The sequence below is a fragment of the Plectropomus leopardus genome, chromosome 5, assembly GCF_008729295.1.
Source record: "Plectropomus leopardus isolate mb chromosome 5, YSFRI_Pleo_2.0, whole genome shotgun sequence".
Lineage (NCBI taxonomy): Eukaryota > Metazoa > Chordata > Actinopteri > Perciformes > Serranidae > Plectropomus > Plectropomus leopardus.
In genome coordinates, this window is record NC_056467.1 from 3,620,982 (window position 1) to 3,641,015 (window position 20,034).

At 38.7% G+C, this 20,034-nt stretch overlaps 2 protein-coding genes across 2 annotated transcripts in view; both read left to right on the plus strand.

Moving 5' to 3' along the window:
* The window catches only part of LOC121942779 (unconventional myosin-Ic-like), a 77,224-nt gene extending 62,276 nt beyond the window's left edge, over window positions 1–14,948 (plus strand). The window contains 19 exon segments of the mRNA XM_042486028.1: window positions 866–957; window positions 1,170–1,264; window positions 2,001–2,047; window positions 2,171–2,251; window positions 2,895–3,000; window positions 4,762–4,879; window positions 5,683–5,796; window positions 5,895–5,971; window positions 6,774–6,842; window positions 6,979–7,063; window positions 7,857–8,016; window positions 8,758–8,841; window positions 8,944–9,037; window positions 9,139–9,194; window positions 9,286–9,421; window positions 10,167–10,237; window positions 10,349–10,446; window positions 10,598–10,697; window positions 12,834–14,948. Of these exon segments, the coding sequence (XP_042341962.1) occupies window positions 866–957; window positions 1,170–1,264; window positions 2,001–2,047; window positions 2,171–2,251; window positions 2,895–3,000; window positions 4,762–4,879; window positions 5,683–5,796; window positions 5,895–5,971; window positions 6,774–6,842; window positions 6,979–7,063; window positions 7,857–8,016; window positions 8,758–8,841; window positions 8,944–9,037; window positions 9,139–9,194; window positions 9,286–9,421; window positions 10,167–10,237; window positions 10,349–10,446; window positions 10,598–10,697; window positions 12,834–12,860 (1,710 nt within the window). The 3' untranslated portion in view covers window positions 12,861–14,948.
* Window positions 14,949–19,402: 4,454 nt separating this feature from the next.
* The window catches only part of LOC121943750 (large neutral amino acids transporter small subunit 4-like), a 34,926-nt gene continuing 34,294 nt past the window's right edge, over window positions 19,403–20,034 (plus strand). The window contains exon 1 of the mRNA XM_042487356.1: window positions 19,403–19,556. The gene's annotated coding sequence lies outside the window, so the exon portion shown is untranslated. The remainder of the gene's footprint in view (window positions 19,557–20,034) is intronic.

The window sequence follows — 20,034 nt, forward strand, 5'->3', positions numbered from 1 at the left end:
TTATTTTAAAAAAAAACAAAAAACATGATTTATGATATTATGGCCCGGATAAAGGGTCATTGTTAAACATTTTATAGGGTTCTGGGGTCTTATCATCAATGTGACGCCATGAAAAAAAAAAGAATAAAAAATAAATTATTATTATTATAATTATTATTTCTAATAATATTATTTCTATTATTATTATTATTATTATTATTATTATTATTATCTGTATTTATAAAGCACTTTTTAGGTTGAAATACAAAGATTTACAGAATAAAAATAATATATCAGAAGCCCATGAAACTTAACTGGACATTACTCAGCGTCAGGAACAAACGGGAGACATTTGGTCAGATACTGAATTGGTGACACTAATCGTTTTAATAGAAAGCTCAGTTATGACATGAAATCTGGACGCGACTTTCTGCCATAATGTGAAATACGTAAAGAACATCTGGCGTGGGTTAAGGTGTCAGAGTTCAACATTTTAGGAAATCCTGGAATCTTATCATCAGCGTGACTGAAGGAAATCGTCCTGTCCGTTACACCATTAAATCACAATTTTTTACATGTTTTATGTACAAGTTAATCAAACAATACACAACGTCTTGTTTACTGAGCTTTAGAGGTGCTGGAAGGCGTCTAAGCTAAAATAACCTCATGTAACTCTCGGCTGATGAGCTGTTCCTTTAATGATTCCTTTAATGCTCAGTCATTGAGAGGGAAAAGCTGCTATCGTCTGCATAATAAATTATGAATGAATTAATATGATCCGTGCACTGATTCACGCACTCTGAATACATAAACTGTGACTCAGTATCAAGTTAATGTAAACGATATGAGGACTGACTGACTGACGGGTCTTTTTGTCCTCTCGCAGGACGAGGAGTGTCTGAGACCCGGAGACGCCAGTGATCTGACCTTCTTAGAGAAGCTGGAGGACACCGTGGGAGGACACCCGCACTTTGTCACGTAAGTTTGATTCCTGTTCTCGTCTTTTATAACCACTGCGATGCCACAAATATACCCCAAAGAACGCTGCCTGGCTGTTGACTGGGTTGTTGTATCGAACTGTGAACTATTGAATATGTGTCCATTTACTGATGTATCCATGCCGTGTGTGTGTGTGTGTGTGTGTGTGTGTGTGTGTGTGTGTGTGTGTGTGTGTGTGTGTGTCCCTGCAGTCACAAGCTGGCTGATGCAAAGACCCGGAAGGTAATGGGACGAGACGAATTCCGACTGCTGCATTACGCTGGAGAGGTCAACTACAATGTCAACGGTGTGTGTGTGTGTGTGTGTGTGTGTGTGTGTGTGCTGCAAACACTGGATATTGAAATCGTCCCTCTTCTATATGTAACCAGTGTTGCCAGTGTGACCTCTAGTCCTCGGATGTTTGGTGTTGTGGTGAATTTAGCGTAAAGATCAGGCTTGCGCATTAATGTCCAGTTCTAAATACCAGCACCGTTTGTGAAATATGACAGCAGTATAGTCTTGTTATTTATTTACCAATGTGCTGCTCAGAGTTACAAACTGCATCATTGTGTGGAGTTACAGGTCACATTAAAGCCTCTGGGAACCCAAATCACCAAAAATGTTCTTAATATGTAATTTAGGGTTTTACATGCATTTAAAAAGCCTAAAAATGATCAGACATTAGCCTCGATCCTAATTTGAAATATTGTCATTTTAGTTTTTTCACTGAAGCCGGGTTGGTTTGGGCGTCGTTATCCCCGATAAAGCCAATCAAAAACTCACAGTCAGGTGTCCGATGATATTAATTTAACGTGCCAAACTGAAAATTCTCAGCGCTCCTTTCATTAGGACACGTTCAGAAACACTCGCCCTGAGTGCCGTTGGTTAATTCATGGAGAAACTGAAAGCTCAAAATAACCAAAACTGCATTTGGCACGCTCCTGAAAGAAAAAAAAAACTTTATTTAAATAACAAGACTTTCCTGGACAGTCACATTGTGGCCCACATGTGTCAAAAATCAAATTTTGTCTTCTCTCACCCAGGATTTTTGGACAAGAACAACGACCTGCTCTTCAGGAATCTGAAAGAGGTAAGTTTAAAATGAGGATGATGAATTAGAAGGATTTTAAGACAAAGCAGCAAACTGTATTTCACTTCAGTGGTTTGATGCATTTGCAGAAAGCGTTAAAAATGTCCCCGTGTGTGTTTGCAGGTGATGTGCATGTCAGAGAACAAGATCCTGAACCAGTGTTTCGACAGGGAGGAGCTGAGTGACAAGAAGCGTCCAGAAACGGTGAGATACCTTGTTGTGTGTGTGTGTGTGTGTGTGTGTGTGTGTGTGTGTGTGTGTGTGTGTGTGTGTGTTCCCTCTCTGTGTCCCGTCTCTGCATGTTGTCCACACCCTTATAAGTCTTATGCATCCTAACATAGTTTCCCACAGCAAAACAAACAGTGGTGTGTTTCCCCTCTCTGCTGTTGAGTGGGCGGTCAGATGGGGATTCTCTGTGGCCTCCTTCTCACTGAGGAATGCCCTGACACTTGTATGCCCTTCACACACACACACACACACACACACACACACACACTCACACACACACACACACACACACACACACACACACACACACACACACACACACACACACACACTTGAACAGGGTACTGTCACAGGCTGGCAAGTTAGACTCCCAGTGCTCCACACTGGGCCCAGTGTTCAGTCTGCACCGGACTGCCAGTCACGTCAGCCCGTCCTCTGCTTGCGTAGCTCTTTAGGTCATCATTTCTGCCTGCAGGCTGCGATTTTTCGTCGATACGCTCATCTCTTCTTCAGTTTCTACCTCCAGTTGCACACCAGCATCGTCTCCCGTCCTCTCACCTTCATCTCTTCGCCGCTTTCTAACCAGCTTTCCTCTGTGTGTTTGTGTCTGCCCCTTCAGGCAGCCACTCAGTTCAAAGCAAGTCTGGCGAAACTCATGGAGATCCTCATGTCGAAGGAGCCGTCGTACGTCCGCTGCATCAAGCCCAATGACTCAAAGCAAGCAGGTAGGAAGTCAACTTTTTTTTTTATTAATAATACTTATAACAGTAAAACAATACACACAAGATTCACCATATTACCAAAACGTCACAAACATTAACATGCCGCAAACAGATGCCACAAAATGAGTAATTACCAAAACACAAAGACACTATTAATAAAGAACAAAACGAACAAAACACAGTCATCGTGATCATCACGATGACTGTGTTTTTCGTCTAAACGTTTAATGTTTTCCATTTTCTTTCATACTCTGTAATTGTTCCATTTCTGTTTTCAAAAATGCCCTCCAACCTAAAATAATGTTTCACAAAAGAGAGAAAATTAGGAAATGTCAATAAATAATGCAATAAAATAACTGTATTTAAAATACTTGGTCATCCATTTCTTAATTCAGCAAGTATTAATGTTTTAGGGCACGTTGTTAACAATAAGGACTGTACAGTCAGCCATTTTTTTCAGTCATCCAAAACATTACCACATGTGGCTTCTGTGTGAAATAAGGAGCTTCTGTTCCCAAAAGTTCATTGTAACATATTCGGATACGTCTTTGACACTGACAGCCGCCATTGTTAGTTAAGGCAGTACGGCGATTGTTTGTCCGAGTGAGATAAGGGGGCGGAGTTTAGCGATAGGTCAGTTATGTCAGTTAAATCAGATTTGGGTGTTGAATATCAATATTTGCCGATTCCTTTTTTTCTATAAAAAGTTAAAAAGTTTGAACCAGCTCAGCAGGACATTGAGTGTGAAGCTAGATATCAAACAAAAGCTGACACTGCAGTGTTTTAAGTCGCTTTGAGCTGTAAATTCGCCACTTCTAAGCAGAAAATAGTCTCTCTTCCTCTGTGCTGCCTCCTGCATGTCTGCAGCTGCCTGTAACAAAGAGCAGCATGAAAGTCAAGAGCGCTCACTCCGCAGCAAAATCTGGGGACCAAAACTTTCTGAACTAAGGAATTTTTGTCACATTTTTTAAAAAAAAAAGTTGCGTATTGTACCTTTAAAGTGTGTGGCATTCTAAAAGCTGTTGCTTAAATTCATTAAGTCACATTGTGAGCAAACATTTTATGTCAAGTCATGAATTGAATTGATGGACTTCAGCATCCAGTCTACCAAATCTTGCATTTTACACACATTAGAAACATGGACATGCTCAACTCTGAATATTTTATCTCAAATTTTGGCGTCCTAATTTGACCAACGCAATTAATTGAGTAACTTAAATGTAATTTTTCGAGTTCGCTATTGGACATTCCTTATCTGGATTTGCGAAAGTGCAGAAGTTTTTTATTATGTGAAATGATCTTATTTTTTTTCAATTATTCTGGCCGTAATTTGCTTCCATAAACGAATCGTTTTTAATAGTTTGATGTCGGTTTTATGTAAGAGTTTCTTGTAAACACACAGTGGAAGCAGCTTAGCAGCTTCACAGAGCTAATATTTTCCCAGAAACATCATGTTAATCCTTTGCTTTCACTAATTCCAACCCAAACAGTTTGTTTTCAGCTGCGTGAGCGGCCGCAGTGTAACTCTCCGTGTGGTCGTCAGTATATCGGGCCGGCCTTTGTTCCTCTCCACAGTCGGCCTTTTGTTCCTTTCACACTGTTTCTCTGTCCTTCGTCACTCCTACTGCTGTCGTTTAGCATTTACTGGTTTTCTCTGGTTCATTTTGTCCAACAGACTTTACATTTTTCTCCAACTGATCTGACCCTGCTCCTCCTCTCCCACGCTTTCTGCCTCCTCTCTCCTCCTCTCTCCTCCTGACTCAGGTCGCTTTGACGAGGTGTTGATCCGTCACCAGGTCAAATATCTGGGGCTGATGGAGAATCTGAGGGTGAGGAGAGCCGGCTTTGCTTACAGACGCCGCTACGAGGTCTTCCTCCAGAGGTGATCAGCCACTCTCTTTTTTTTATTTACCAGTAAGGCACCATCACATTAGAGCGCTGTAAAAGAAAACAGTCATGTATTTATGTCCTTCATGTATTCAACAACCAGTATGACTTCTGAGTTCAGTTAAAATGTCCAATAAATGAATAAATGAATAAAAATAACCCAGCTGTAGGCAAAAAGACACAATGTGAGGTGACATCAGGAAAGGATTTAAGTGTTTTTAGTGTTAAGTGTGAAGTCTTTAAGATTTAGAGACATCTATTTTCTGAAATGGAATACAAAAATGATTAGAAATTTAAAAAATGTCCAGAAAAAAAAATACACATTTATTATTATTATATTTTTATATTTAAAATAATATTAAAGAAAAAAATCGAATAAAATAGATAAAATAAATACATATTGTTTAATTTTCAGCACAGTTTTTAAGATTATTTTCTTTTTTTTTTGTTTTTCACTTATTTTCAGGTAATTTTTTTAGCACCTTTTTACTATTTTTTTCTCTTTTTTTTTTTTTTGCATATTTTTGGGCTATAATTTTCAGACTCAGAGTGTGTCCCATCTCCTGTCCTGTCAAAAGCAACACTCATCCCAAACCAACACAATAAGGAGTGTCACTTTAAATCTAAAAAAAAAAAAACACAAAAACAAATCAGTGTTGCCACTTTCACAGGCGGATCACTGAGCTGTAGTCATGTGGGGATTTAACCTTAGATGAGCTGTCTAATCTTTAGGCTCTATGTCTGAACCACTATTCTAGTATTTATTTTGTGTGTGTGTGTGTGTGTGTGTGTATGTAGGTACAAGTCTCTGTGTCCAGACACGTGGCCTAACTGGCAGGGGAAACTGTCTGACGGAGTGGCCACACTGGTCAAACACCTGGGATACAAGCCTGAGGAGTACAAACTGGGCAGGTCAGGAACACACAAACAGATACTTCATTATTGACGACAAACTGCACATTAAAATGCATTTATTTTTAATATGTTTCACTTTAATCTCAACCGTTCAGATCCAAAATCTTCATCCGTTTCCCAAAGACGTTGTTTGCCACCGAGGATGCACTAGAGACCAGGAAACACAGTCTCGGTGAGAGCCTTTGACACACAACGAGTCATTTGTGCAGATTATTTTTATTCAGGATTCCCAGGAATCCTTAAAAGTCTTAAAAGGTATTGAGTTCATTATTTAAAAAGTAATGCCTTTATTAGTATTAAAATGTCCTCAGTCGGTCTTTAAGAAGTCATGAAAAAGCTCAGAAATGCAAACTTTAGGATTAAAAAAAAAATTACATTTTTTTCTGACCTTGCGTTCCACATTTTTATAATAAACGGTAATATCTAATTTATTTTATTTAATTAATTATTTTATTATTATTTCTGTCCAAAAAAGTACAAAATGAAGACATAAATCAAGACAGACAGATTAGATTTCCCCAATTCAGATTTTCCAAAAGTTAAGAACATTATAAAATTTGGAAAAACATCTAATTTTTTAAAAAAAATAATTTACCAAATCTTTAAGCTCTTAATCTCTTCACGATTTAAAATTAGACAGTGGAATTCCACATGCAAACCAAAAATTGCCAAGAAAACCTTTAGAAACGCCAGTTATTTCCCAGTTCTAACCAGATCTTACTTTTTACTGGACCGTAATATTTTACGTAACAATAAATAATCGGTCAAAGTCATTCTTAACCTTACACTAAAAAAATGTTGGTTCATGTTTTTTTTATTCTTCAACTTTGATCATTGTAAAATTGTTCTTAAAATTCATCCCAGCCGGCTTTAAAAAAGTATTTAATCTAACTTGCAATAATCTGTTTGTTCTTATAAACTACAAATTAAAAACATTTGCCTTTTTTTTTTTTTTTTTTTTGTCTCCCCCACAGCCACAAAGCTGCAGGCGGGATGGAGAGGCTACAGCCAGAAGTCCAAATACCAAAAATTCAGAACCTCAGGTGTGTGTGTACTTATGTGTCTCTTCAGTGGGAACATTTAGCATTTTCTCCCTCTAACGTCATTTTAGAGTTTGTTCAACTACTCCTCGGACACTTGAAATGCATTTGTTTATTTGTTTGTGATTATGTTTGGCAGCTATTGCCATCCAGGCGTGGTGGAGAGGGATCCTGGCGAGGAGGAGAGCCCAGCGCAGGCGACAGGCGGCCGATACCATCCGCAGGTACAGACCATACAGAGACACACCAGCAGGTGGCACAATGCTCTCACTGTGTGATGAATGCAGCTCGCCTGCACGCTCACTTTACGCCACACAAGTTTATTTAAGACAGCGTTTCGATCCTGCTTGGATTTTTGTCAGGTCAAATGTTTAAAAAGATGAAACCACACCGATACTTAAACATAATACACACCAGTAAGCTGACGAGCTCTGTGGTTGCAGGTGTGCTTAACCATCTGAAACACTTAAGGTGGTAAAACAATTAACAATTAAAGAAATTACATAGAAAATACATAGAAATGGTGCAAAGGGAAAGAAAAACAGTGAAGGCCATAATATAAAATATCAAGCATATCTCATTTAATAAAACATTATATTAAGATTATTTATATCAAAATACTTTATATTTAAATCCATCATTACTCTAAATCACCTGCGTTCAAAGTTGTATTAAATTAAGATTAGAACAGAAGTAATCTCCAATAAAGACGCCCCAAAAAACAGATCAAATTCCAATAAAGGACAAAAAGTGCATACTCCAAAAATAAAATAAAAAGACACACACCTGTTATATTAACAAATATATATGTATATTAATAAACAATTTTTTAATTATACTTATGTGTCAAAGTCTAGAAAAAATGCACAATAAGAGCACTCAAAACAAACAATTGTCATTTAAATCAGAAAACTCGTAAAACAAATGTTTGCAAACGTAGTTTTAAAATTAACGTTAAATTGGTGAACACTTAATTTTTTTTTTTTTTTTTTTTAATTTTTAAAACCTCGTCCTCAGGTTCATCAAAGGCTTCATCTACCGCCACAGAGAGCGCTGTCCAGAGAATGAGTACTTCCTGGATTATGTGCGCTACTCTTTCCTCATGAAGCTGCGCAGGAATCTGCCCAAAAACGTCCTGGACAAGAGCTGGCCGACACCTCCAGCCGCTCTCACCGAGGTGAGAATACAGCTCCAGGGGTCCTTGAAAGTTCTTGAATTTGAAGAGAAAAAAAATCAAGACATTGAAAGTTAAGCTGCAGTCACGTGATGTCGGAAGGTCGAAGTATCCGAGTTGGAAAGTCGTTCTTCCGACTTCGTTGTGTTCATGTGCTTTGAGGTCGTAAAGTGGGAACAACATTGAAGACACAAAAAATGTGTTGCATTTTAATGCAAAGAGGTGTTTCCAGTTTATTTATATTTTTATGTATTACTTTATTTTTTTTATATATTGTATTTTTATGGATTTTTTGACCAAAAATTGACATTTTCCCGCCATGTTTATACATTTTATGACATCAAGTCAGCAACTTGTGTTATAAAATGACGGTATCAGTGTTAATAAACTCTCCTGGCATGCTTTGTGGTTAAAAGCTACAGCTAAAAGATGCAGATACTAAAATGTGCAACTAAAATAAGCACACAATAACAAAATACATAATTTTTTAACTGTTAATTGTTGACACTTTATGCTGCTTAAAATGAAATCGGATCCACATGTGATACAGTAGTATCAGTCTTTATGTAGAGAGATTCTTATTTTTTCTGTTATACTTTTTTAAAATATTATACATGTGAATGAAAATACTGTACATGTTAAGGTGTATACTTGCTATGACTCCCGTACTGTATATATGGCACTACTCAAAAGAGATTTTCTTCCATCAGAGCGATTGCGAAAACTTTCTGTCTTTGTCTGCAGGCGTCGGAGCATCTGCGTAAGCTGTGCATGCAGAACATGGTGTGGAGCTACTGCAAGAAGATCAGTCCTGAGTGGAAACACCAGGTGATTATCGTCCAGCCAGCACTCAACACACACTCTTTGTGCCTGACTGTGTCACTGCTGCTTCTTTTCTTCGCCTCACTGACATCGAATGTGTCCGAACAGATGGAGCAGAAGATGATCGCCAGTGAGCTCTTCAAGGACAAGAAAGACAACTACCCTCAGAGCGTGCCCAAACTGTTCGTCAGCACAAGACTCAGTAAGACTTTTGTTTGTTCCTACTGCAACAAATGAGTTGTGAAAACTGTACCGGCTTCTTATTATGTCCGAGGTTTTAGCAGCATGTTTCCTCTTGTTCAGATGGTGAGGACATTAACCCCAAAGTGGTTCAGGCTCTGGGCAACGAGAAGATGAAGGTTGGTCGAGCAAAGTTACAACGCAAACGGCGATTTAAAAGCCGTCTACATGTGTGTTCGACTGTTCTGACCGTCATCTTCGTGTTCCCAGTATGCAGTGCCAGTCACCAAGTACGACAGGAAAGGCTACAAGGCTCGGCCCCGCCAGCTGCTGCTCACCGCCAACAGCGCCGTCATCGTGGAGGAGGGCAAACTCAAGCAGCGCATCGACTACGCAGCTCTGAAAGGTCAGAGGTCAAAACCAGTTACCATCTGTGAAGAGGGTTGTTTTTTTTAATGTGGAGAGTGTACGGGGTATTTAACAATCATGTTTCCCAGGTCTGGAAAAAGTCATGGAAATTTTGAAAAATCATTGAAAGTTTTGGAAAACTCATGGAATTTTGCAGTGTAATGAAACTGTTACAGTAATCTTCTGTGGATAACCTTCCACGAAATGTTGAATACTACAGATGAAAAATAGACTTGTAACTGGCGTTACGTGACGTTAGGAGACCTTGTGTAACGTCACGTAATATTACGCAAACGTCTTGTGAGGCCTCGTAACGTCTTGTAACGTCTCGTAACGTCATGTATCTCACTTCACGTAATGTCGCGTAACATCTCGTATCGTAACATCTCGTATCGTAACGTCACGTATCGTAACGTCACGTATCGTAACGTCTCGTATCGTAACATCTCGTATCGTAACGTCACATATCATAACGCCACGTATTGTAATGTCTCGTATCGTAATGTCTCGTATTGTAACATCATGTAACATAATGTTTCTCTCTTTTCTTCATCTCTGATTTCATGTATACTAACTAGCTGAAATTACAACATATGTTTGTATAGAGTGTGAGTCTTAAAAAATGCTCGGCAAGTGTTATTATAGGTCCTTGAAAAGTCATGGAAAAATTTTGAAATCTTTCCCAGGAAAACGCGTGTGAACCCTGAGTTTGGGCACTCATTGAAACTGTCTTTTCACTGCAGGAATCTCAGTCAGCTCTCTCAGCGACGGCTTGTTTGTTCTGCACGTGCCCAGTGACGACAACAAACAGAAGGTGCAGCTGAAGACATAAATGACACATCATCAGTGAAGTCCATCTCCTGTAGCTTTGTGAGATTTTTTACCGTGACATTTCACCGTGTGTGTACTTTACGTTTCTTCACAGGGAGATGTGGTTCTGCAGAGCGACCACGTGATCGAAACCCTGACCAAGATTGCGATCTGTGCCGACAAAATAAACACCATCAACATCAACCAGGGCAGGTGAGACTAACCCGCACACGTCGATTAAAAACCGTGTCTGTCGTTACGTAATGATAACAGCTGTATAATCGCCTTAAAGACTCGTACTCGAGCACGTGCAGCTGATAAAAAGCGTGACGACCTGTCTGACCGTCGTCTGTTCCTCCCGCAGTATAAAGTTTACAGTGGGTCAGGGGAAAGAGGGCATCATCGACTTCACGCCCGGATCAGAACTGCTGGTGGCCAAGGCTAAGAACGGACACCTGTCTGTGGTGAGTCCGCTGATTTCTTCCTCAGTCTCAGATGGCAGTTTTTACATTTAACCCTTTAAAACCTGGATCGGGATCATTATTCTTGTGCTGCTTTCAGATGCCTTTGACACATATTTAACGCTTTGAACCCTCACCAAATTGGTGCGATTTCTTTCAAAAACCTGAGAAAAAAAGGCAGCGAACAACTTGATAAGAAATGTTCCACAAATTACAAGAAATTAGTAGATTTCGAAAATTTATTTTTTTAAGAAGTGGGAAAAATGTATAGAAACTGTATTCATAAGTATATTTTTAATTGCAAATTTTAGATTATGTTACAGAATTATTAAAGCGTATTTTAAATCACTTTTTCAGGTCATTTCCTTTTTTCTTTTTTGTGCTAATTTCAAGGTAATGTTCTTGTTCTTTTTCTTAATTTCTTGCAAATTTTTATTCCCGTGTTTATGTAAGAAATCCACACAATGTGCTCAGGTTTCAAAGGGTCAAAAACGGTTAGATTTCATGTCACATTCGTATAATCACACACCGGTGGCCGAGGCTGCTACACAAGGTGCCAGCCGCTGCTAAGCTTAAAGGAATATTTCGCCAATTTTCAACCAGCTTTGTATCAAAACAATGTCTGTAAGATGTGTAGATGAACTTGCCTTGATACTTCCTCCAAATGACGTAAAGTACATCATTTGGAGGAGGTTTTCTGGCTGTTGGAGCTGTTGCTTGAACTACAGGCTGTACTGAATTTTGGAAACCATGCTGCCGCCACCATGGACTCAAATAGTATACAGCCCATCAAGAGACACACCCGCCGCTCTCGCTGTCTCTCAGATTCAGACCAAAATACCATCAAAATCAAATGTTATGGAATATAAATCAAGATTATGTTGCTGCACTGCTCTTTTCTCACCTAAAATGTTCTTAAAAGCTGTTTTAATGCCCCATTTTGCCGTAAGGGCGAGAGTTTTTGAACAGGAAGTAGGCGCCATGCTGCTTCCTGCATAGTGAACACAGAAGCCAAATATCATACGATAAAATATTTGTGTCTTTCCACTTCAGAGACAGCATTGTTTTACGTTCGGATTGTCTTTATATCGGTAAAATACTTTGCATCCACACACGGATGGAACAGCCATCAGGAGCAATTTGGGGTTCAGTGTTTTACTTCGACGTGCAACCTGCCGGGGATCAAACCGCCGATCTTTTGATTAGAACAACCCGCTCCACCTCCTGAGCCGCAGCCGCCCCACACTTTGTTTTATTGCTAACTTTCTGTGGCACGTTCAACGTTCTCGAAGCAAATTCTGGACTAAAAATGGTAAGGAGGAGTTTTACAATCACATCGGTGTTCACGGAGGTTCAACGAAACTGAGTTCTGGTTGACTTGCACACGTACAAAGGCCGTAACGCTGTGATCACAGCTAGCTGCACTGCGTCTGAGTAGTCAAAATATGTAATTAATGCAGCTTTAATATCTTTAAATTTGACAGTTTTGTTGTTTGGTGTTTTTAGCAGTTTTAGCAAGGACGTTTTTGTTTGGTTTTAAAGGTTTGAATGCTGTGAAGATCATCCACACCAAACTGGAAATATTTCTTGAGTTAGACTTGTGATAAAAACAATTAAAATCATTAACTCGCTGTTTGTTGGGAGTGTTGCACTGAGCTGTCTGGTTAACCCAGTGAAACCTTGTGCTGCGTTCAGACACTGTTCAAAGTGTGAAACGTATGATTTCTTTTTAAAAACACAGGGAAAATAAATGAAAACAGCAACTTGGCGTGAAATGTCTGGCAAACTGCAAAAAATCAGTAAAAGGTGATAAAGAAATGGTCTGAAAATTGCCTTAAATAAAGAGAGAGGGAGAAAATTAATGGAAAATCATCAAATAACTAAGGAAAAATGTCCAAAAAATCTATATTTATAAGAACATGTTTAAGTTTTAAGATTTATTTTTTGTAGTTGCAAATTTCAGGAAATTGTTTTATAATTTTGAACTCTAATTTTCTAGTTGCTCATTGCCTTCTTTCCATGTTTTTTGAAAGAAATCAAGCCAAATCGCTCAGGTTTCAGAGAGTTAATATTTCAATATAAAGACGTCAGTCTGTTGACCTCTGACATGACGTGATGTTTTTTTTTTTTTTCCTCCAGACGGCTCCCAGATTAAACTCCAGATGATGGCCACCCTGACCACACTCACGCACCCACGTACTCCTGCCCTCTCCCATCGTCCAATCACATGACCGCAGACCCCGCTCTGCCTAAGCCAATCAGACGCCAGCTACACGGGTGGCATGTGCTTCCAATTTAAAAAAAAAAAAAAAAATAAATAAAAATCCAGCAAAACTAATTGATATATTTATGTTTATATATTATATTTTTGGGATTAATACTGTTGCTGTTTGAATATTCTGATTTTTATATATGAGGCCAAGGAATAACAAATATTTTGGCGCATTTTTCTTGCGCCATGCGTGTTTATTGTGCTTTATTTTGGGAACATGACCAAGAAAACAATGAGGGAAGAGTCAGAACAAGAGACAACAATGAGAAGACGGGGACTGTTGTTGATGAAAATCAGGGTTAGTTGTTGCCCGTTGCCTCTTTTTTTTCCCTGTTTACTTTCTCCGCTCGACTTATAGGCTTGACTGTTGCTGACGCGACTTTAACTCGGGTGGAAAGCTTGTCATTGAGGCGTGAAGGTGAGTAGAACAAGGCTGACGGTATGTAGGATAGCTGTGAGGAGTTCAGGGGACGAGGACGAACAACTTTTCAGTCAAATGGTGACGCGTTGGCACAGAAACGCAGGCGGTGTCAGACGGAAAACAGTTAGATGTGCTACTGAATATATATCTGTTTGTGCAGCGCTTGGACGAGAAGGACGCCTGTCACGAGGGATTCAATTCATAATATAAACAGCACGCGGTGTTAAAGTACGTGAGAAGCGGGTGAGAAAAGGCAAGAGAAAGGTGAGAAGATAGATGCAGGTATTTGCCTTGACGCCAGGTGCTTGTGCCTTCCTCTTTGACTAATTTATTCGTGAGTTGAGCTGTATGTTGACGTATGAAAACCATGACACTCAATGCCAGAATGAGTCGAGTTAAGTGCAGATAGAAATCCTCGGACTGAATCTTGTTCCAGCTGCCTGTACGGCGGTCTTCGCGTGTTCAGAACCACGTAACCTGCTCCGATCTCCGCAGTCGGCTACATTTCCTCCGTTTTTCCTCCTCTCCTCTCTGCTTTGTTTCTCCCGCCTCCTCCCTGATCTGCCTGTCTGCAGGAGAACTGGGTTTTCTTTCGGGATATGACTGACAGATATGAAAGTTATATTGATAAAAGAAAGCACATTTGTGCATTTTCAAAAATGTCAAACTATTCCTTTATTGCCAGGAAAAATAATCCAGAAATTTGCCTATTTTTGTGGGTGGGAAACTTCTGAAATAGCGCCTAAATTGTCACGCGACACCAAAAAAAACCCAAAAAACAGTAAAATATTTCACCAGTTCAGGCTAAGGGCCTCCTGTACTCCTGCTCTATCGTAAATATCTTCATCTAACTTTGACCAAAGACTGATCCTGAAAAAGTTGTGTCATTGAAAACCTTTTAGAGGAGCTCCAAAATGTTTCCAAGTTTTTTTCCTCTTCTTTTGCTGCTCAATGACAGAACTTTTTCTCCGCATGGCTGTGGGTGGCGAGGCGGGAGCACGGCGCCCAGGCAGGACTGTGCCTCTGCACTTAAAATATACTAGCCAAAGACCCTGTTGATTTCTAGTGATTCTGAGTTTGTATGATTTATATGATGTTATTATGTCAGTTCTGAATGTTGTTTTTTTCAGGAGGGAGATCTCGATGTACAGCTTGTGTTATAAATGAGCGATTCAAGCCAAGTGGGGTTTGATGATGTGAAACATTTGGGGAGAAAAAGCTTCTAGTATTGTTTGTCGACGCAAACTTGTTCACGTGCCTTGTTGGAGAGCAATACAACAGATCTGTGTGTGAGAGAAATACCTCCTTTGCCAGAGTCCCCGGCTGACGACGCTCGTCGGGCCGTTTCTAAAAGTTCCCCAGCAGCTCCTAAAGGTTTCCTCCCGCTGTGTGTATAAGCTTTATTCAAACCAAATCCCAAGTTTGTCTATTGATTCTACTGATGCACTCCTGTTATCAGTCCTGACTTACTGTATGCACCAAACCAATGTATGATTATACCAACACACTAAAAGATAAGATACTAAAGATTTGAAAAATAAATTTGAAAAGTAAATATGAACTGACGAGTGTTCGTTTGTGGTTTGTTTGTTTGTTTGTGTGTGTGTGTGTACTAGTGTGTAGTCAAACTTGTATTCTACATTTTAATGTTAAAGAAATATTTCACCTGCAGAATGATCATTTATATATCAGTTACTCACCGCATGTTTGTGTTGAATTTGTGAAGAAAAGGTTTGAAAACATCTGAAAAAGAAAATCCTGCATGAAATGTGCTGCAAATTGCAAGACTTTAGTAGAAGGTGACAAGAAAAATAATAAAGAAAAATATAATAATAAAAAACATATATTTATAACTATTAGAGTAATACATTTGATACATAAAAATATTATTTATTATTTATTATTATTTATTATTATATTTATTTTTTTCAGGTCATTTTATTTATTTTTATTTTATTTTATTTTATTTCATTTTTGCTAATTTTGTTTCTTGTAAGCCTAACTTTTTATAATTTTTTTGCTTATTTTTAGCTAATTTCTTGTGAAGTTGCTCATTGTCCTATTTCCAGGTTTTTGAAAGAAATTAAGCCAAATGCTCAAGTTTCAAAGGGTTAACGCTACTTCAGTTATCAGTTTTGTGGTATCACCACCACTGATGGGCAGTAACGCGTTAGAAGTAACGCGTTACTGTAATCCAATTACTTTTCAAGTAACGAGTAAAGTAAGGGATTACAATTGCAAAAATAGTAATTAGATTACTGTTACTTTTCTGCAAGCAGGCTGCGTTATTGCGTTACTAAACCGTGATTTTGTTTTGAGGCGCGATCATTTTTAATCGCGTTTGGTGGGTACGCACCGACTGTCTCGTGACAATGACGTATGAGCGGCGCGACGTCTGTGGTAAACAACAGACGTGTAGTGATTGTCGCTGCCCGATCAACAAGACAACATGGAGCGCGGGAAAGAGCAGGACCGTGCAGCATTTAATTCCTGGAAGTACCGACGTTACTTTGAGTTTGACTCAGTTAAAGGTGACAAAAACATTAGCGTCCGCTGTACACTGTGCGTGGGAAGAAAACTTTTATCTACAGCGAAAAATTCCACGTCAAATCCGAGCAAGCCGGCACGGGAACGTGAAAGTGACCGAGAATCCCGCACTGACGTGCCCGCTGAGGCTACCGCATCCGGTTCCGCCGAGCGAACCTCCGAGGGCCCTTCTCCTGCTAAACAGGTGAAAGTAGACTTAACCCTCTATGGTACAGCGTTGCCACATGGCAACAACCACATTTTAAGCCTTCTACACACAGATAATACATTCAAAGTTATGATGCAATGCATTAAAAAAGAGGTGGGGTTCTTAGTAGACCAATAGCAGTGTTTAAATTTGTCACATTATTTTCTATAGGCCATTTTGAAACCCTTTTCTGCAGACGTCATCGACGGGAGGAGCCTCACCATTTGACGCCTAAAAATTCAACAAAAAAAGTGTTTTTTTGAAGTTTTTCAACGGGAAAAAAATATACACTCAACAATAGGTTAGTTAAGTTCATTATCATGTAGTTTCTTGCACTGTAGTTGATCAATAAATAATAGAAAATGTTAAAAATGTGTATGGTGCCATATGGCAACACCGTACCATTATGGATTGCTAGCCTGGCATGTTGATAACATTTTGTATTTAGTTATAGGCCTACTTTGCAATTGCATTGGTGTACATTAGTGATCTTCTATAGTCTCTAAACTATAATAATGCACTTTGTGAGTCCTTTCCACATTGCATATGATGATATTTGACACATCTTTCTTCCATTTACAGAATGAATGCAAATTTTTTTTATGGTACATCGTGGAAAAAGGCTGAACTAGCCCTCCCACTAGATGATAGTGAAGATGACAAAGAATTCAGTGACGAGGAAAATGAGCTGCTGGAAACACAGAGTGAGAGTGATGAAGACAGTGAGACGGATGAAGATTATGAGCCAGAGAATGAGGACAGTGGGGACAGTGAGGACAGAGACAGTGAGGGCAATGGAGACAGTGAGGAGAGGGAGGACAGTGAGGATGAAAGTGAAGTGACAGGTATTACCAGTAAGAGAGTGTAAAATGGGTAACACTTTACTTGACGCCTGTTCAGGCTACTTGGGATTATTTATACTATAACATGAGTTTTAAAATAAATGTTACATACAATTTTAAACAAAACTCTGATGTTTTCATTCTTTCCATTATGGTACGGTGTTGCCATATGGCAACGAACCCTAAAAACTACTAAAAAAATAATATTTTTGAAAATGTCTCTTCATTATGTTTCGCATTACGCATCATAGTTAAAGGATTGAAACTCATAAAACAAGTTAAAAAAGACAGTTTCATTTGATTCAGTTTTATCTAATGGAATATGCAGAAGGAATAGAATTAGGCTGAGAGGTCTATTGCTTTATGTTGTATTCAGGTTGTGCATCATGTTTTTGAAAAGTAACTAAGTAATTATGAAAGTAACTAATTACTTTCGAAAATAAGTAATCAGTAAAGTAACGGGATTACTTTCTTGGAGCAGTAATCAGTAACTAATTACTATTTCCAAGTAACTTGACCAACACTGATCACCACTTTAACCACTGCAACAAAAGCAAATTGGTTTGGCACAAAAGGTTTAAAATATATTTTAAAAAAAAAAAAAATAACCTGAAAATTTGCTATTAAAAAAGCGCGCAAGAGAGAATCATTTGAAAATGATCAAAAACCAAGGGGAATATATCAAGAAAACTTTATTTACAAATACATTTTTAAAATTAGGTTACAGAAAAAATACAATTATTATTGTTATTATTTATTTTATTTTATTTTAACACTTTTTAGGTCATTTTTTCAGTATTTTTTTTATTTTAGGAAATTTCTTGTAACTTCTTACTAATTTCTTGCAAATTGGGGGTTATTTCTTGTAAAGCTGCTCATCATTGCAGGTTTTCAAAAAGGGTGTTAAAGCAACGTGTTAAGTACAATAATGTGGTATTACTACTTAAACTTGAGTAGCATCTCTCCTGAGTTCTTCTCCCACCACCGTCCATCAGTAGCAGCACTATAAAACCCTGGCACTGGAGCAGCCACTAGGTGTCGCCCTCTGTGTGCATTGCTCCACCAGTGTTTTTTTTTTTTTTTTTTTTTTTTTTTCCAGCTGTTATTTCCACTGGACCATGTGAACAATCCTCCCACTGTATTTCTAGGAAATGCACGTTTGGCATGAAGTTGGAGGTAAACAGTGAGTCACTCACCACATATGCTGATGGGAGCATTTATAATCTGTATGTGCTGCAGCAGCGCTTATAGGAGCCCTATAGACATCTGGTCGCTGTTTATGCAGAAAACGAGGATGCAGACGGTAAAAGTTTATGTGCACAATGATCAGATAAGAGCAAACAGCCAGAATGACACTACTTAGCAAATATTTAAGTGTCCAGGTGTGTTGTCCTTTGTTGTTCTTAGGTGCTATTTCTGTCAAATTACATAGAGAGCAATTACTGACTAACTAAATAATAATAATTTAAAAAACCAACACACTCACAAAACAGTCAAATCTGTGCATTAGGTGCGCATACTTGGCAAGTAATAATAATAATAATGATAATAGTAGTGGTTTCTGTTCAGGGGTTGACGGATTATCGGCCAATCGGAGCCGATATTTGGCATTTTGCCGATTATGCATACCAGCATTTTGTTTTAATGATCACTGATAAAGTTAATAAATGAAAAGTGGGCATATTACGCTCAATTGACACCGGGGAGGGCATGGAAGGAACTTTTACTTTGTAAAACCTTAGGGAGCTATTTTTATTCATTCTTTTTTTAAACTAAATTTTCACTGAACTTTATTTTTAAAAAGTTGCTGGGAACTTGCTGTATATAATGTTGAACGTTTCAGTTTTGATTGAACATTTGCTAAATATTTTATGTTGGAGTTTGTCCAAATTTTTAGTTTTGCCAGAAATATTTTCATTGTTATTGTAAATGTATATTGGTTCCAAATATCAGTTATGGTCTCTTTAAGTATTAATAACCGCTATGGTCCCTGAAAAACCAATATTGGTCGACCTCTGTAATGATTTTCTTGTACTAATGAGTATTTTAAAATGTATTTGTGTTTATCACACTGGAACTAACATCCCCAAATTTCCCTCTGCTCACGCTTTATTGTTTTTTTTGTTTTGAAGTTCATTTTTTATAATTGTTTCCTAATTAAATGTAATTCTGAAGTATTATACTTCTTTGTTTTTTGTTTTAAAGTAATGCTATTTTGTGTCCCACAAGGTCATAAAAAAGTTGTTTGGGTCGTTTCCAAACATCAGTGAACTGTTTTCCCCAATATTTTTCAGCATTGGGAAACAGCACACATGTAATGTTGCTGCGCTGTGATTGGCTGCGGCTGGTCTCTAGCTCAGCAGCGGGCCAATCAGGAGGCGCTGTTGTTTGTGCACCGCTGCTGCGCTGCTATAAAGCGGCAGCAATGAGGGATGAGAGGAGAAACAGTGATTCAAAGAAACCAAAGACGCTTCTTGCATGTGAATTTGCACCGCTGCCCTGTGTGTTTGTCGTCGAGGGACATTTGGACGCGCAGAGACAGATCTGACTGAGGACAGAGCGGCTCTTGTTGTCCCTGAATCCACAGGCTCAGGTAGGTCCGCACCAAGGATGCTCCGCTCACACAGAGTGGAGGAGAGGCTGACTCATATTTTTGGCGTGTTTTAGAGGAGAATTGGTTATTTCACAGTGACACCGTTTATCACGAAGCGTCTTTCTGCTGCAAAATCTTCTCTTGCACTTTGAGCCTTTTCCTGTTTCTGTTCTTTGTTTAATGGCTGCAGAGAGGAAACTGCAACAGCCTCAAACACTGTCAACTTTCAGCATTCAGTTTTTTCTCTTTTCATCACTGTGCCAATGCTGAAAAATTGCTGCAAATTTACCACAAAACACGCAGAATTGATTTGATTAAATCAGACAAACAGTTATTTCTTCATCAACACCCATCACTTCTTCCGTGTCCCTTTATTTCGCTCGCTGGTGACGACTCTGCATGAAAGTTAGGATTTCTGAAAATAAAATAAAAAGCCTTTAATGTCACAGAAACAGCCGTGAGGCCGCAGGACAGCCGC